This window comes from Fimicolochytrium jonesii (assembly GCF_025526975.1).
Source record: "Fimicolochytrium jonesii strain JEL569 chromosome Unknown EV422scaffold_2, whole genome shotgun sequence".
NCBI classification, from domain to species: Eukaryota; Fungi; Chytridiomycota; class Chytridiomycetes; order Spizellomycetales; family Powellomycetaceae; genus Fimicolochytrium; species Fimicolochytrium jonesii.
In genome coordinates, this window is record NW_026515669.1 from 259,722 (window position 1) to 275,498 (window position 15,777).

The window sequence follows — 15,777 nt, forward strand, 5'->3', positions numbered from 1 at the left end:
TCAATCCGATCGGACTGGCTGTCTGTTTGTCCCGTCAGAATCGGACCCAGAAGTCGGAGAGACGCTGTTAAAAGGCGTGAGCCAATCAGCGTGCGTGCTTACGTTATAGAACAGACTCCTGTCCGCTTCTGATGATGTCCACGATGTGAGGAGTCGTGCCGTCGCCCTAAAGATTTTTTCCCACGGAGAACCCATTGCAGGAGGTGCGAGGATTCCCACGGGCACAACAGACGCAGAACACACATCGCTTCTCTTTCGCTCTTTCCAAAGTCAACCCCTAGGGCCTCGCGTCGGTAAGTGTCGTTGCGCGAAGTATATCGGTCGCATAATCGACTGTGCTACGATCTCTACGACCTTGGCGTGTCGACCTCTCCTCGACGCAACTACTAACTTCTACTCACATCCCAGCAGTGACTCCCCTCTCTAAGTCGATATGGCGCAAACCATTGGCCCCGAGGGCTTGTCTCCAGAGGTCTTGAGCCAACTGGCAACGGTTTTGTTGCAGCTGTCTAGCGCAGACAATGCCGTTCGTACTGCCGCCGAAGCCCAGTTGAACCAGCAGCTCACCGCTCAATGTGCCCTACTTTTGTCTGCTCTGGCCAACCTTACCAAGCATCACCAGGACCAGCACGTGAGTCTGCCTTTCAGGGACTCTTCCCATTGTCCCATTGAATAAATCCTGAAACCATGTCAATGCAGCTCCGTTCGTTTGCGGCGGTCCTCTTGCGTCGCTTGGCTTTGAAAACTGCAGCCGGTGCTCCTGACGATGCTTCGTACTATGTTTGGATCGGTGAGCCGACCAGGCAATACATCCAGACGGAGCTTCTATCAGCGTTGCGCGATGAGCAGGCTTCTAGCACTCGACGAAAGGTTGCGGACACCATTGCGGAGCTGGGCAAGCACATGCTTGCTAAAGGAAGTACGATCTATTCCAGGTTTTGCCCTTTCCATAAACCTGGATTCTGCTCACACTCAGTCAAATCAGGTACCTGGAATGAACTCCTACACGCCATCTTCGAATGTGGCAGATCTCCCGCTGCCGACCACAGAGTGAGCGCTTTCCAGATTGTCGCCCAGGTACCGGGCCTCATCTCCGACACGGACAGCAATGCGATGAAAAGGTTCCTTGGAAGTGGACTGCAAGACGCCGCCACAGAGGTAGGCTTCCCTTGTGAGCAAGAAGATTGAGAGCGCGAGATTGAATTTCTGTTTTCATCTAGGTGAAATTGGAGAGTTTGCACGCCAGCGTCGCATATCTTCTGGAACTGGATGGCCCGCAGACAAACCCTTTCAGAGACTTTGTGCCAGAGATCTTGAATGTATGTTTCGCATTGTTTTGAACAATCATCTCGAGAATGAAACACGTTTACGAACGCAATAATGCAGGTTTTACCGGCTCTGAGCGGCGAAGAACAAGACGTGGAAACTGCTCTTGGATACTTGATCGAGCTGGCGGACATACATCCGAAACTACTCCGCCCATTGGTTCCGCAAATAGTCCAATACAGCACTGGCTTGATGACAAATGATGGTCTCGAACTTTCGACCCGTCAATCAGCTTTGGAGCTGCTCATGACTCTGTCGGAGGCTGCGCCTGCAATGATGAGGAAGAACCCGCAGTTCTGTCAAACCCTGGTCCCCATTCTCCTGGATTGGATGTCCCACTTGGAGGAGAACGAGAAGTGGTTTGATTCTGAGGACGAGGAAGATGAGGACGATGATGGAGATGACATTATCGCGGGAGAAGCTTTGGATCGTTTGGCCCGTGCTCTTGGGGGCAAAACTGTATTGCCGGTCACTTTCACCCTGATTCCTTCAATGCTGGCCAATGAGGATTGGCGAAAGAGACACGCCGCTATGATGACAATCTCCGCCATCGCCGAAGGATGCGCGAAGATCATGGAGGCTGAGCTGGCCACGGTTCTGCAGCTGCTCACACCTCACCTCCGCGACCCTCACGCACGAGTGCAGTGGGCAACCTGCAATGCACTTGGACAAATGAGCTCGGACTTTGCTGTAAGGAAACCTAAGTTGCACGCATACCTTTCTGCGATCCGTCATATCTTACATCCACACAACAGCCAACCATGCAAACCAAGTATGCCGATGTGGTTCTGACGAACTTGATACCCATTTTGGACTTCAAGGACTGCCCCAGGTGGGTGTTTGTCACGCCATGCATTTGTTTCGGGGGTTGACATTGACCTGTTCAATTGCAGAGTACAAGCTCACGCTGCGGCCGCGTTGGTGAACTTCTGCCAAGAAGTTGAGAAAGACGTTATTGCCCCATACTTGCAACCCATCTTCGAAAAGTTGTTGATTTTGTTGAACACTGGCAAGATCTACGTCCAGGAGCAAGCCATCACATCTATCGCAACCGTGGCTGACAGTGCGGGCGATCATTTTGTCAACTACTATCCGGCGATCATGCCTCTACTTCTCAATGTCTTGCGACAAGCTACCTCGAAAGAGTTCCGGCTTCTCCGCGGAAAAGCTATCGAATGTGCATCTCTTATCGCTTTGGCCGTCGGAAAGGAAGTCTTCGCAGCTGATGCTGCTCAGTTCATCGAGCTTCTGCGTATCACACAGGAGTCTATCACGGACGCGGATGACCCTCAGAGCTCGTACCTCCTCGCGGCCTGGGCCCGTCTGTGCAAGGTCATGGAAGCGGACTTTGTGCCTTATCTCGACTTTGTCCTACCGCCACTCCTCAAGAGCGCACAACTGAAGCCCGATTTCGCATTGATTGACGCCGATGAGGACGAGGAGGCTCTGAGAGAAAAGTACGACGAAGACTGGGAGATGCTCGTTGTCGATGGCCAGCGCCTTTGCATCCGCACCACGGTGTTGGAAGAGAAATGCACAGCCGTGGAAATGTTGATCTGCTACGCCAGGGAACTCGGCGCTGGTTTCGCGCCCCATGTCGAGAAGGTCATGTCCATAGTAGTGCCTCTCCTGAAGTTCTACTTCCATGAAGGCGTCCGTCACGCTGCTGCGGGCGTCATTCCCTTGCTGTTCACTTCGATCATCAAGGCACAAGTCTGTAAGTCGTCAATACGCCCGTCAATGATGCCAGGTCTCCCTGCTGGTAGCTGATCTTGCCTCTCTCGTATAGCTCCAGCGCACTTCAATGTTCCAGCCGTCTGGAATATGGTGCTCACCAGTATTATCGAATGCATTCAAGACGAAGTTGACAGCTCCTTCCTTGCTCAGCTCTACACAACAACGCAGGAGGTAGAGTGGGGGCTCAGCATGCATGAGTTGTCCTCGCGAACTTTACTCATGCCATCCACCGTTGCTTGTAAATGTTTTTAGACTTTGGAGATTCTTGGCCCCAACAGTACTGGCGACGACCTCCGATCCGCATTCGTTGTGGCAACAACGGGTCAGTTGAAGGGGTACTTCGAAAGGACCTCTGAAAGGAATGGTACGTCTAGTTTTGTCACGCTGTGGAGTCGGGGCGCGGGATGCAAATCGAGGAGCCTAAAAGAGGTCGACGGATTGTGTGGGTAACCATGCAGCTCTCCCTGATTGATGCGGCGTTTTACATTACACTTGAACTGATGCCCCATTGTTTGAGTGGAACATCGGTGATTCCTGGGAAAAGCCCAACTAACGGTTGTCTTCCCTACGATAGAATACCGTCAAGATGCCGATCACGACGCTGAAGACGAGGAAGCCCTGCAGAACGAGGAAGAGACGGATGATGCCTTCCTGGCGGAGCTAGCGTCTGCTTTGCAGCAGTTTTTCATACAGCATCGGGAGGCGTTCCTCCCTCAGTTTGACCAATTGGCACCCTATGTGCACACCTTCCTGGTGAGTGTAGAATTACGTTAAGGGATCGCTTACGTGAGTCTAACTGTTGCATATTTTTCAGACAAGCAACCAGACCGCAATGCGCCAATGGGCCCTCCTCGTCTACGATGATGTGATTGAGTACGCCAGCCCCGCATCTGCACGGTATCAAGCTCAATTCTGGGAGCAACTCGCCAAATGCGTGGTCGACCCCGCTCCGGAAATCAGGCAAGCAGCCGCCTACGGTGTCGGTATCGCCGCGCAAGTAGGAGGCCCGGCATATGTTCAGGGTGTTGCCGCTGCTATTCCCAGCCTGTTTGCAGTCATCAACGCGCCCGGTTCACGCGATGAGGGCAATGTCATTCCCACAGAGAATGCGATTTCCGCTGTGGGCAAGATTTGCCACCACATGGGACAGTCTGGTGCTTTTGACGTCAACCAGGTTTTGAGCGCGTGGGTCGCTGCTCTGCCTATCACGGAGGACACAGATGAGGGACCTGCCACTTACTCGTACCTTCTGGAGCTGCTGCAACAGTACGTCAAAATACCGTTCGTTTCATTTGTACCGCATCATGATGTCTTGAGTCCTCATGCACTTCATCCATTGCAGAAATCACCCCTCCATCCTCGGCCCCAACAACGCTAACCTCCCCAAAGTCGGGCTCATCCTTGCCGAAGCCCTTGCAGTAAACGACATGCTGGGCGACAAGCCCGAACTCACCGTCAGCGTTGTCGGCACCCTCCGCCAGCTCATGAGCAACTCTGACGCGTCCGTTCGCGAGCAAATCTGGAACAATCTCACACCGGAGAAGCGGAAAGTCCTGGTCAACAAGGGCTACGTATGACGCCCAAAGAAGTGACGCGACACCACATTTTACTCCCTGCCATCTCATAGCGACTCATCCTCGATCAACCACACCCTCATCCCTTCTTCCCGTTCTCGGCCTTGTTCCTTGTAGCCTATGTTGATCTCATCTAATCGTCCGGTTTCGCTTACGCATCGCCGTATATGTAGACTTGTCCGATCGAACTGTTTTGTATAAGTAGCATCGGTCCGTAGTTTCTTTTTCTTGATTATGGAACCCATCTCAACTTTTGTCTTCTTATGAAAGGCAGTGAGCATGCTCATGCACTTCTCAATCACTTTGAGGGTATGAAATAAACAGCTCATACGCCGCCAGAACGAGAGATGTACGAGATGCGCAAGGACACACCGAGAACCCAAATGCGCTCCTCCCACTAGCCCGCCGAGTCATCCTGCGGCAGATACCTATATGAGTTCGAGCTAGCCCTAAGACCCCGCAACAGCGCCGGGCTAAGCGACATGGACTCGCGTCGGTCGCTATCCCTTACGCGATCGCGCTGCTGTGCGATGACGAGATTGTTTTCGGATCGCGAGGAGAGTGCGTTAGCGGCTTGCATGCGCTGGGTGGTAGCTGCGGCGGCGGCGGTGGCAGAGAGACTATTATCTATGGTGGAACCTGGAGCGTGCGAAGACCGGCGCCGTTTGCGTTTCTTTTTAGCGCTGTTAGAGCGGGAGACGGGGCTTGTTGGTTCGTCGTCCATTCTGTGAGATATACGAGGTGGAATCTCAAATGTAAGTCTCTGAGCCATTTGGCATCGTCCCGCATCGAAGATCGTACCTGGTTGGGCTTGGACAGGGCGTAACATCTAGCACCGACGTGTTAAGCTCGGCGTCCTCTGCTTCACCCGCCTGACGCTTCTCGATTTGCCCACATGGCACTACTGGGGGTGGAGTCTCAGTCCGCAACGGCGGTATCATCGCGACCTCGGGATGTATCCTCACAGCCAGCTTCTCCGGGTGCGTTCCAGGCGCAGTCGTCGATGTGATCTTGCCTGCTGTGTCTTCCCTCGGCTTTGTAGGCTCGTTTGGGATGAGGGATGCCGTGGAGACTTGTCTTGACGGCGGTGGTGGTTGCTGCTTTACAGCTGGCTTCCTTTTCCGGAACGAGATCATGGCGAAAAGGTTGGACAGAATCCAGCCGAGCGCGAAGGCAATGACTGTGATGAGAGCTTGAACCCCTATTTGGCGAGGGATCTGTGGACAGCTTGCGGTTTGAGAGGACACTCGGTGATTCAATACAGTATGACCGCCTGAGACTCTACCTGCTTTTCTAATACGGTGATCAAACGATCGACTTCAGCGATCTTGTCGCCCGCGTCCCGCTTCTGAGATTCGATCTCCGAGAACATATGTGACCAGGACGTAGTATACTCTGCATGCTGTTAATCCAATCCATGAACAAAGCTTTAGAAAGGACTTACGCGGTGAATCATGGAGAGTAACTAGCCACTCACCAATTCATTGAAGATCCCATACAACGTGCGATTGAAGTGCGTAAACAGACTATCGAATCTCTCCCGCTCTCTCACCGCCGAGTGCCCGAAAATCTCATTGAGTGCTTTGCTTTGTTCCTCCAGGAATGCGTATGACAACGTGGCGTTGCGTTCCAAGACGGCGAGTCGTTTCATAATGGTCTTGAAGATGCTTTCTTGTGTGCCGCCCCCGGCGCTTCCGCCAGGGCTGGGGATGCCGCTATGTCCGCCATTGTTGATACTGCCTTGAGCACTCGCGCCGGAATACATATTCGCGTTTCCGTTCGGAATGGCAGGTAAACTCTGAGATGTGGTCGGTGCGCTGTCCTTTGGTTCGGTCAAAGAGGATAGACGATCTTCCACACTGCGCGTCACTGATGCTTCCGATGGCGTGCTTTTGGTCACCGCCTCCATCGCGGTATTTGTTGCACTACTCCGCTTAGCCCAGCCTGAGGCGTCATTTGCCGCCTCCCCTTGCTCTCTGGACCCCATAATGGCATAAAACCTCTCCGGAACAATGATTTTCAGATCAGCATTCGATGATTCCACCGCCGCTCGGCCTGCGGCCTCGTTGAACGGCGTCGCTGACAAAGGAAGTTCCATTGGTGCGCCACTGGGCTTTGGCGGAATGGATGTAGAACGACCCCAGTCAAATACTCGAGGCGGTTGTAACGCTGGAGAATGTGCGCGAGATCGCTGCTCGCTTTGCGCGAGAGTGGGAAAGCGGAGTAGTGAATTCATTGTAGTTTGCTGGTCTTCCAAAGCTGCGGCTACTGCGGCAGCAATGCGAGGTGGAGTCAGGAGGGGCGGTTTGGGCACTTCGAGGGTAGCAGCGCTTTCCGCGACGATCGCCGTTTCGCTCTCGGCGGCGGAGGACGCCTTTTTGTCCTCCTCCGCTTTGACTTCCTCCATCATGGTTGTCCCGTATACTCTAAGCATACTCAACGGACAATAGTACTCATGACCGTATTCAGATAAAAAGGTGATGCGAAGGTATCGAGCCCAGATTCGTGGGTTCTCTACAGTGAAGTACTAGCAGGGAGATTGCGTAAGTAAGTGCCTTGCCAGCTTATGTAGGAGAAGCCACAATTATGCATCAGATTCATGTGTTTGTACCTGGAAATCCCGGACATCTTTCGCGCGGAAAACGCCCAACGCGGTCCATTCGTTGTTCTTTGGAGGATACCTGTCGCTCACATCCAACCTAAAGTCCTTGAACATGGAACTGAAGAACTCAAAGTTGGCGAGCATGACGGTATCCACCAAGATATCTTCGCACAGCTCCACCGTAACAAATCGGTCAGCCGTGCATTTGTTCAGCATGTAAGCATCTTTGTTTTTATGCAAAATGGATGTTGCAGAGCTGGCCTCAGGATTCTGTGCAAGGATAAGAGCGCCGCAATCGAAGGAGGCGAAATTGAAGCGCCCTGACGTAGGTTTCCGTATTATCGACGTGGGTGGAGGGACATCCGGAGTGGCAGAGGGAATAGTGGTTGAAGACGCGGATTCCTCGAAAGAGGTTGCCTGCTCACCGGGCCCTGTGTTAGCCGTTGACCTAGCAATCTCTGTCGATGTGGAAGTGGCAGAGGCTGCTGAAGAAGTCTTCAGGGTTGGTAAGGCGGAGGGCGCCTGAGATGCAACGGATGTTTCGATGATGTCGGCTTTCGCCTCTGGATCTGCTGACGACTCGAATTGCTCACGTTCACTTTGGGATCGTATCTCTTTTCCCGTCACTTCTGCAGAATCCGTAGACACGAACATCACTTCGATCGCTGGTGTGGGCAGTGGTGCGAACGTTGACGCCAACGGTTCGTCCCGTTTCACATGTAGCTCGGCGCTTGAAGGTGGAGGCACCCATATTGGCGTGGGCAGTATGTAGCCATGCAAAGTCGATTCGGAAGTTGATGAGGACTGCAAGATTTCACTGTCTCCATCAGTGTTGCACTCTTCACAGGCTGAGGATCCGACTATGGAGCGCCCAGAACTCAGGTTCGACCAGAGGGTGGGATTCGGCGGAGCGTCGAAAATAGGTAGCTCGGGGGTTGAGTCAAGTCTCGTAGTTTCAGAGACCAAGACACTTTTTATCCCCTCGGTTGGTGATCCCACCACCTTTCCAAGATCGTCGTCCGTTCGCGGTGTCTCGATGACTTGCGGAGAGACAGACACCCCAAGAATGGCAGTCTCCTGCGCCGCTGGCCTCACATTCGAGCTGAGAGAAGGTACTGCTCCCTGTGCACAAGCGTCTGGTTGCTGCTCCAGGCAGGTATCACGCTCCCGTATCGGAGGGCACACTTCCTCGAAGGCTGTGTCGGAGCTGGCGGCCAGAGTTCTTGACGGCGCACCCACATAGAGCAAGCATAGAAGGTGTAAGTTTGGCGGCACCGACAAAAGCTTTCCCAGTGAGAAGACCGGCAGATGGTCATTAGCAGGCTTTCGACGTGCCATTGGAGATGTAGCACTGTGTGCGTGTGTCAAGATCTGTCCCGGGATCACTGCTGTCGCATAGCCATTCGGAAGCACACTCCACAATCAGCCAAATTCGACAGCGCGCCGGAAACGAAGCGTTCCGCTCACGAATGACGGTTTTCAGCAGGCTTTTAAAGTTCCACCCATCCCTGCGATACATATACAATCCCGAAACCCCACTAAATATTCTGTGCCTTACTGGCTTGCGCTAAGGCGCATAGGTGCTACGGTGCATGAGGCTCAATAAGCAAGCGTCAAAATAAACGGCAGCCAACCGGAGGGCACGCCCCACTCAACATGTCCTTCGCGCCTGCCTAATGCGGCGTCTTCGAAAAGAAGCGCTTAATATGATACATAAAAGAGAAAAACTACTTGATTCTAACCACCGGTTCTTCTTCGTTTTTATTTTTTCATTTGGGGCGCTGGTTTGGGGCGCTGAGCATGGGCGCGAATACGGGTTGGGCTGTTACGGTCTCTACGAACTCGGTCCATGAAGCTTTCCTCTGGGAGATACAAGTCATTCTCCTCCCAGGTTTCTCAAGGCCCATCAACTTCACGCACTAAACAGTGACATCCTATCCACTTCGTTGTGCCTCACCCATGCCAGTTGTAGTTCTTGAAAGTTAAGCATTCTGGACAAAATGCAGATACCATCAGTAGGCTGCCACGTCCAGCCCTGGGAACGTTCCGTCCACATCCCCTCCGTATTTGGGATTTCTCGTAAGCTACGATGCAAATCCCCACCCTGTACCCTACTTTCTCACCCTCCCCACTCATGAAGCCCTTGATACCATCTCACTCACATACAGCGGGAATATGCCATGAACTCGCATGGGAAGCCGCCTACCAACGCAAGGCCACTTCTACCGCGGAAGACGCCCGCATCACCGTCCCGGGAGCCCGCGCACAGCCGGTGGGGCCACCACACAAGCTCGCGGCTGCTGAGGCTGCTCGGAACCGCCCGCCACCCACCCACAACGATGATAATCCTGTCCTTGAACCAAAGCCGCCCCCAGTTAGACGCCAACAACGGCCCGATTCAGGCCGCACGGCGCGGAAGTTGTATCGCCCGGCAAAAGAAAAGGCGGAGGAGAGGGAGCGGAGACCGCCGGCGGGGCTGGCGGGGCCGATGAGGGCGGTCAATCCTGGGACAAGGGTGGGTGGATGGGTTGGGCTGCTTGCTGGGGAGGCGGGCCCGGCTCAGCATATTGCTAGGACGGTGGACGACGAGCTCGTACTTCCCAAACTTGTTGGTCGAAACAACGCCCAGGTGCAAGGCGCTCCTTATGATTATGACCGCCGGCAGCAGCAACAGCAGGCGAATGATGGGAATGCGATCCATCCGCCCCCGCGCCCTACAACCTCGAGATCCCGTACTCTCACCCGGGCCAGAATCAACGATCCCAACGGCCTCGTCCGCTCCGGCACCGCGCAGTTAAGCGACCTGAAAAATATTTACATATCGCAACAGACCTCTTGGCGGAAGTACGGCGGTGATACGCACCAAGGCCGCTCTAGCAACCGCCAGCCGGAACCCCAATGGACCGAGACGACCCACAGGAGTATGCCGTCGTATACGTACAGCGGGAACACGCCGTCGTTGTTCAGCATTGATCCGAATGCGAGCGTTTCGGTCCTGAATGCGGCGCTCCCGAGGGCTGTGGTGCCCGAAACTCCGAGTCAGAACTATTCTTCAGGTGCGGGTGCACATTATCAAACTCAGCCCCAATACGCATTAACCAACGGGACCGGTAACGCACTATACATCGCCAACCAACATACCCACAACCGACCTCACGCTCTGCTCACCTCCGAATCGCCCAACCTCGCCCTCCAGCAAATGGACACCCGCAAGCTCCTAGAAGAGCCCTACAGCCCCAATCTGATGCGGACGAGTTACCAGGACGCTTATGGTATCTTTGGCGGGCTTGAGGAGTCGATTGGACAGGGCGGTGAGGCGGGGGGAAACAAGGCTTGGAGAAGAGATGCGAGTAAGAGTGAGAAGTTCATGGCGGCCATCCCGACTTGGGCATTGGCTGCGCCAAAGCATCTGTTGTTGAGTGCTGGGTCTGGTGAGTTTTGGTGTGTCTCGTAAAAGCATGTTTTGCAGGAACTGACTGCTTCATCTGTTTCCCATTGGGATGAAGACCACCTGGCGGCATACGCCACGGGAATCTCGCCAAAATCCCATTTTACTACCCGTCTTCATGAATAGATCAAAACCTGCATGGGATTATCGACAGCATAGGTTAGGCAGCGATGTAGGGCGCATTTGGAATAGAAGATTTTAGCACTGGAAAGGAGACTAGGGCTTGATGAATTTGAATACACATAATGAGAGAGAATGTGCAGACATGGGAAAACTGGGGAGATTGCAATCATCCCTTACCGGTCAAACCTGCGCATTAACCTCGTTGCACTTGGGGCACATTTCTCTGCACAGCCTGGGTCGAATCAACCACTGCAGGAGCTCATTCCACCGCCGAGCGGCACGTTGTCGGACTGCGTGAGCTCCTGCTAGGTCGAACCTTGAAGAAAACTTGTTTACTGCAAGGTCTCGACGCAGCCCTCCCGATCCATTTCCGGATGAACCGAGAAGAACTTGATTCATTGTGATGTACTTATCATTCATTGACGAGAAAACCTCATATATATACTATGGTTTACCCAAGAAACCCCCGCAATCCCACTCTTACAAAGATAACTGCTCATACGCCAAAGACTGATGGGCAGCTCCGTCAAAGTCATTCGTATCTGGACGACTTGGAGAGGGATGCACACTTTGCTAAGATCTAGAGTAAATGGACGAATGGTGACTGCTCCTGCCACAAATACTTTCGTGTACAAGAAGTTTCCTCTACTTACCCATACTCTACTTACCCATACTCTACTTACCCATAGGACGCCTGTATGCTTTTCTCCGCTGCCAGCCCACTTTCAGCCCCTTCCTTCTCACCCGCTCTGTCCCCGTCGTATTGCACACTTCGTAATGTCGCGCTCTGATTCCAAATATGAAATCATCGAATGCCTCATCGGCCAAACCTAACGCCAGGATGAGGGGGATGGGTCCAGGCCTGTATGCGCGTCGCTTTGACTGTAGAGTAAGGTTTTTTCACTGTTGTGGAAAGTAAAGGAAGAATAAGCAAAACTTGGCGTCTCGCAAGCTGCAAGCTATCTTGCTCTCTAACTTACAACTTCAAATCGTTCATCCTGTGCCCTTTCAAGTTCCAACGTTTCAGCATTACAAACACTAACTGTCTCGTCGACGACGGTAGCGCAAATACGCAAATCCTGCGTGTTTCGTTGTTCGCTCAACGACAGAACTAAGTGGGTGGATTGGAGAGGAAAAGGCAAATAACATACCTTCCACTTCAACGCGTCCTTCTCGTGGGCATATGCTTGCGTTACGATCATCTTGACAGGTCGGCCTCCGCGTAGATGGCCTCCAAGAAAAGGAGGTGCGTCTGCGTTTGGACCTTGCCGCCGCGGCGACCTATTCGAGTGCGGCTGAGGTTGGGGTCGGTTCGGTACCACATCCTTTCTTCCCGCCTAAACACCACTCTTCCCTCCTCATTAAGATCCCCGAAACCCTCACCGCCCCTTCACGCGGCGTCGATGTTGTCGTTGTCGTTGTCATCGTTGTGGTCGCGGAAAACGCACTAGCAATTGGATGTTGATGCCGATGTCCCACTGAAATCTCATCGTTTCTCCCGCCGAAAGTCCACCCTCCTCCTCCTCGTTCGCCCCGACATCCTCACTTTCTCCGTCGTCTTTCCCAGCACCATCCCCTTTGACCTCTTGTTGACCTGGAACACACGATTGCTGAATTGGAAAATGAATCCTACCGCTTGCTCCGCGTGTCCAGGCTCAACGTAACGGACTGGGGCAGACCAGGCGCAACGTAAACGTATCCTTGGAGGACCAATGCATGAGGCCTCTGCAAAGCCTTCGCACAGCGTCGGATTCATTGCAAGTGATCCATTGAATGCCGGTCAGATCCATGGCGGCGGCCATGGTCATCCCTTTGTAGTCAATCGGTACATGTTAAACGGAAAGTCGGCTATGTCGCAAGATAATCAACATCTTCGCCATTGGGCACGCGATGACGAATCGACAATATTTTCCAAACGAAATTTGGGGGGCGGCTATGGCTGTTATATAGTCCTTGGAGTGGTGTGTTATGTGTTATGACGGTATGTTTGTATGTTGATGGCGTGTTTATGGTTGCATTGCAGAAAGCAACTTTGAGCAGTTTTCCGCCGGGTTAAGAAGTCTCTCGGGACTCTTGTATATACCGCCCCGCGCCATGGTTTCAGTCCCTGGTATTCGTAGCTTTCAACAATAGTGGGAAAAAGGATTCCCCCACTCCCAAGTGCATTTACCCACTTGGCAGAAGACCATCGTACTTCTTATCCACACACCATAGGCCTCCGCTACTGCATCGGGCAGCAAGATAATATCCCAGGTAGTGTGTGCAAATCAACGAGGTCAACTGCTCGTTCCGAGGTGTTGAGACATTCACCATCTCGTCCAAAGCCGTACCCTTCTGGTAAGAAGGTGGCGTGCTTCGGCGCCGTCATACCGTCTGTCTTTATCAAACGGAAAAGTGAGGCTACAGAAACCTCACGACATGACCGCCATCTTGGCCAAGGCCCTTTGATCATGACCACCGGTTGCCTTCGCGTCCGTAGCTCCCTGGTGCTTTAGCCTCGCGTATGGAAGGGCGATGCCGACCGCTGCCAACCTTGGATTCGTCGCTATTCAGGAAGCAAGAAGAGGCCAGTGGAGAGGTTCGGGGCGGGCCTTCGATGTGAAACCGACCTGGGGGCCATCTCGACGAGGAGGACCGCCATCATATAGACCGCGGGATTCTTTTAACTCATTCGACCGCCACGTGACTCTGAATAAACTTAAAGGTCAAGCCTCTCTTCGGTGCGCTTGCGGCCAATTTGCGGCCGCCTGCATGATCCCGCAGGCCGTCGCGGTATTGCAGGTTCCGAGAGGCAAGGCCGGCAGGACAGGCTTAGCGTACAGCTACGGACATACTCATATTCGATAGATACCCACTGAGGAAGTAGTAGTTAGTCTCTACGGCGAGCGTCTGGAACTTCGGGTAGAAAAGCAGTTCTGTGTCAGAGAAGAGGCCCCGTATCGAGTTGTCACATTTCGAACGACCTGCAATCCTCCCGCTCTTCAATTCTTTCGACCGCTGTGCGCTCGAGGTAGTGGAAAGGAAGCCGTTAGTACATACGTGGAGGAGAGCACGTCATGGACCTCGACGCGAGGTCACTCGAACGTGTCCCGAACTCAGGGTCCGCAGAGTACGCCCGGCCAGCAGCCCACAAACGGTCGGGGAAATGGGTAAGTTGGAAGATTCCAACAAGCAGGGGTGGGTAGGGGTTTCGACGAAGTCGGCTCAAAGCGCTTATCTCTCGTAGATACCGAAGGACCCCTGGGCAAAAGCCGCGGTTATCTGGGCCACCGTGCAGCTGTTAATCATCGTCCTTCTTGAAGCCATTGTGCTGAAGAAGCACGCGGACAATAACGATCAGTTGAAGCTTGCGCTGGGGCAAGACAAAAACGCTATCGCCAACGCAAGTGCACTCACCATCTACCATGCTCTCTTCATGGTGGCGCAAGTGTTCCAATGGGTTCTTGCGGCAGATGCGGTAAGCCGTCAGATGTAGAAAGATTTATCGACGAGAGGACACAAACTGATGTTGACGGTTTCAGGTGCATACATATTCGATGATCGAAATGGTGTCGACAACTCTGTTCAATTGCGCCCTGTTTGCGTACGCTGGGATGCAGTATAAGCAGGCTAAGGATATTGCCGACGGTATATCACGCTCACCGAACTTTGAGGCCACCACGGGACTTCTGAATGCCCATCCCGCCTCGACTATGGAGATTATCATCGTGTGTGCCATGGGCTTTTTTGTCGTGGGATGGATCGTTCTCTCGCAACGCCTGTACAGAGTCTTCGGCTGGAGCATCTTCAAGGAGCTGGGAGCGGACATCTCCGTGCGAAGTGAGTGGATGCGTGCATTTACTGCGAAAGCGCTGTGCTGTCAAGAAGCCAATACTGATCGATGTCGCTGATCCAGACCGTCTCAAGCTGTATCACATCTACCTGATGCTGTTGAAGCTGGATGTCTTCTTTTTCATTGGATTCGACGTGCAGTACCTCATTCTGGTTATCCTGAGTGGCAATAGCGGCGGATCCCCCAACGAGAAGTGGATACATGGCTTTGGCGCCATACCGTTCACACTTGTTCTGCTAGTGATTGCGTACATGGCAGTGCGTCGGGAGAGCAAGATCCTGATGACAGCGACGCTGTTGGGACTGTCGGGAGGGATTGGATACCTTATATCGAAATTGGTGGACGTGCTGAGAAAAGGCGATCAACCAAAGTATTCAGGAAGCAAGAATTCTTTGACATTCTTCGGTATGTACAGCGTGTACAGGATGCCGGCTTCCTTACCCCGCTGGCGTGAGGTTTGAACTCACGCGACTCATGCTCATACAGAGGCGATAACGCTTGGCATGTGCGTGGCAACGTTCATATTCGCGCTGCTTACCTTCCGGAACTTTGGGAAGGGTTTGAAAGAGCAGTGTAAGTAGTCGTCTGTGGAGGGCGAACGCGGGAAAGGTTTCATGTTGAACGGGATACTCACATGGCAACAATGTTGTAGTGAGCAAGTCGAGACGAGGGGACTTGGAGATGGACAACATGCAACGAGGACGGCAAGGACGGCAGAAGGATACGCCTCGATACACCCTCGAGTAAGCTCTGTGTTTGGCACACTGCCAAACTTTGTTGTCTCCCATATCAACCCGACCCGAGACGCTTTTGTGAGAAAAGGGCCGGATCGCCCTCGGGACCCACCTACTCCCGAAATGTCTACATCAAGCACAGCTGACACTCGCGATTGGAACACGGACTTCCCTACGGCCGTCATCACACACCCGCCTCTAATCCCACATTTACACATAGAACAATCTGTATTTTCAGTCTATCCCTGGTGGATTATCCTTCCCGCTCCTTTTTGTTTCGCAGACTTTCTCTGTGTTTTGTATAGCGGCGTAGCACGTGTTCCCGGCCTATTGTACCGGCCATTGACTGAGGCAGGGTTTGGATTCTGGGTTTTGCAAATGCGGCATGAGCCTCATCGGGC

General features: G+C 53.1%; 4 protein-coding genes across 4 annotated transcripts; 3 read left to right on the top strand and 1 right to left on the bottom strand.

Moving 5' to 3' along the window:
• The first annotated feature begins 181 nt into the window (after window positions 1–181).
• EV422DRAFT_134510 (armadillo-type protein) lies at window positions 182–4,837 on the top strand. The gene is made up of 13 exons (XM_053064764.1): window positions 182–293; window positions 412–631; window positions 700–919; window positions 986–1,158; window positions 1,221–1,319; window positions 1,387–2,016; window positions 2,082–2,158; window positions 2,220–3,043; window positions 3,116–3,234; window positions 3,316–3,427; window positions 3,638–3,816; window positions 3,878–4,329; window positions 4,406–4,837. The coding sequence occupies exons 2-13, from the start codon at window positions 434–436 to the stop codon at window positions 4,638–4,640; spliced, it is 3,318 nt and encodes a 1,105-aa protein (XP_052929115.1). The 5' UTR covers window positions 182–293; window positions 412–433; the 3' UTR covers window positions 4,641–4,837.
• Window positions 4,838–5,034: 197 nt separating this feature from the next.
• EV422DRAFT_563474 (UNC-like C-terminal-domain-containing protein) lies at window positions 5,035–8,577 on the bottom strand (the record flags this gene model as incomplete). The annotated part of the gene is made up of 5 exons (XM_053072075.1): window positions 5,035–5,362; window positions 5,439–5,854; window positions 5,923–6,039; window positions 6,115–7,164; window positions 7,249–8,577. 5 exons carry the CDS (start codon window positions 8,575–8,577, stop codon window positions 5,035–5,037), a joined length of 3,240 nt encoding a protein of 1,079 aa, XP_052929116.1.
• Window positions 8,578–8,969: 392 nt separating this feature from the next.
• EV422DRAFT_513689 (uncharacterized protein) lies at window positions 8,970–10,990 on the top strand. The gene is made up of 2 exons (XM_053069180.1): window positions 8,970–10,670; window positions 10,746–10,990. The coding sequence occupies exons 1-2, from the start codon at window positions 9,329–9,331 to the stop codon at window positions 10,811–10,813; spliced, it is 1,410 nt and encodes a 469-aa protein (XP_052929117.1). The 5' UTR covers window positions 8,970–9,328; the 3' UTR covers window positions 10,814–10,990.
• Window positions 10,991–13,762: 2,772 nt separating this feature from the next.
• EV422DRAFT_135073 (uncharacterized protein) lies at window positions 13,763–15,735 on the top strand. Its single transcript, XM_053064767.1, has 6 exons — window positions 13,763–13,959; window positions 14,037–14,267; window positions 14,332–14,629; window positions 14,706–15,047; window positions 15,129–15,215; window positions 15,295–15,735. The coding sequence occupies exons 1-6, from the start codon at window positions 13,867–13,869 to the stop codon at window positions 15,387–15,389; spliced, it is 1,146 nt and encodes a 381-aa protein (XP_052929118.1). The 5' UTR covers window positions 13,763–13,866; the 3' UTR covers window positions 15,390–15,735.
• The last annotated feature ends 42 nt before the right edge of the window (window positions 15,736–15,777 follow it).

Coding starts and splice junctions, on each gene's coding strand:
- EV422DRAFT_135073 (XM_053064767.1), top strand. CDS start 13,867: ATGGACCTCGACGCGAGGTCACTCGAACGTGTCCCGAACTCAGGGTCC. Junction 13,960..14,036: donor ACAAACGGTCGGGGAAATGG/GTAAGTTGGAAG, acceptor TATCTCTCGTAG/ATACCGAAGGACCCCTGGGC. Junction 15,216..15,294: donor GAAGGGTTTGAAAGAGCAGT/GTAAGTAGTCGT, acceptor ACAATGTTGTAG/TGAGCAAGTCGAGACGAGGG.
- EV422DRAFT_134510 (XM_053064764.1), top strand. CDS start 434: ATGGCGCAAACCATTGGCCCCGAGGGCTTGTCTCCAGAGGTCTTGAGC. Junction 920..985: donor GCACATGCTTGCTAAAGGAA/GTACGATCTATT, acceptor CAGTCAAATCAG/GTACCTGGAATGAACTCCTA. Junction 1,320..1,386: donor TTGTGCCAGAGATCTTGAAT/GTATGTTTCGCA, acceptor GCAATAATGCAG/GTTTTACCGGCTCTGAGCGG.
- EV422DRAFT_513689 (XM_053069180.1), top strand. CDS start 9,329: ATGCAAATCCCCACCCTGTACCCTACTTTCTCACCCTCCCCACTCATG. Junction 10,671..10,745: donor GTTGTTGAGTGCTGGGTCTG/GTGAGTTTTGGT, acceptor ATTGGGATGAAG/ACCACCTGGCGGCATACGCC.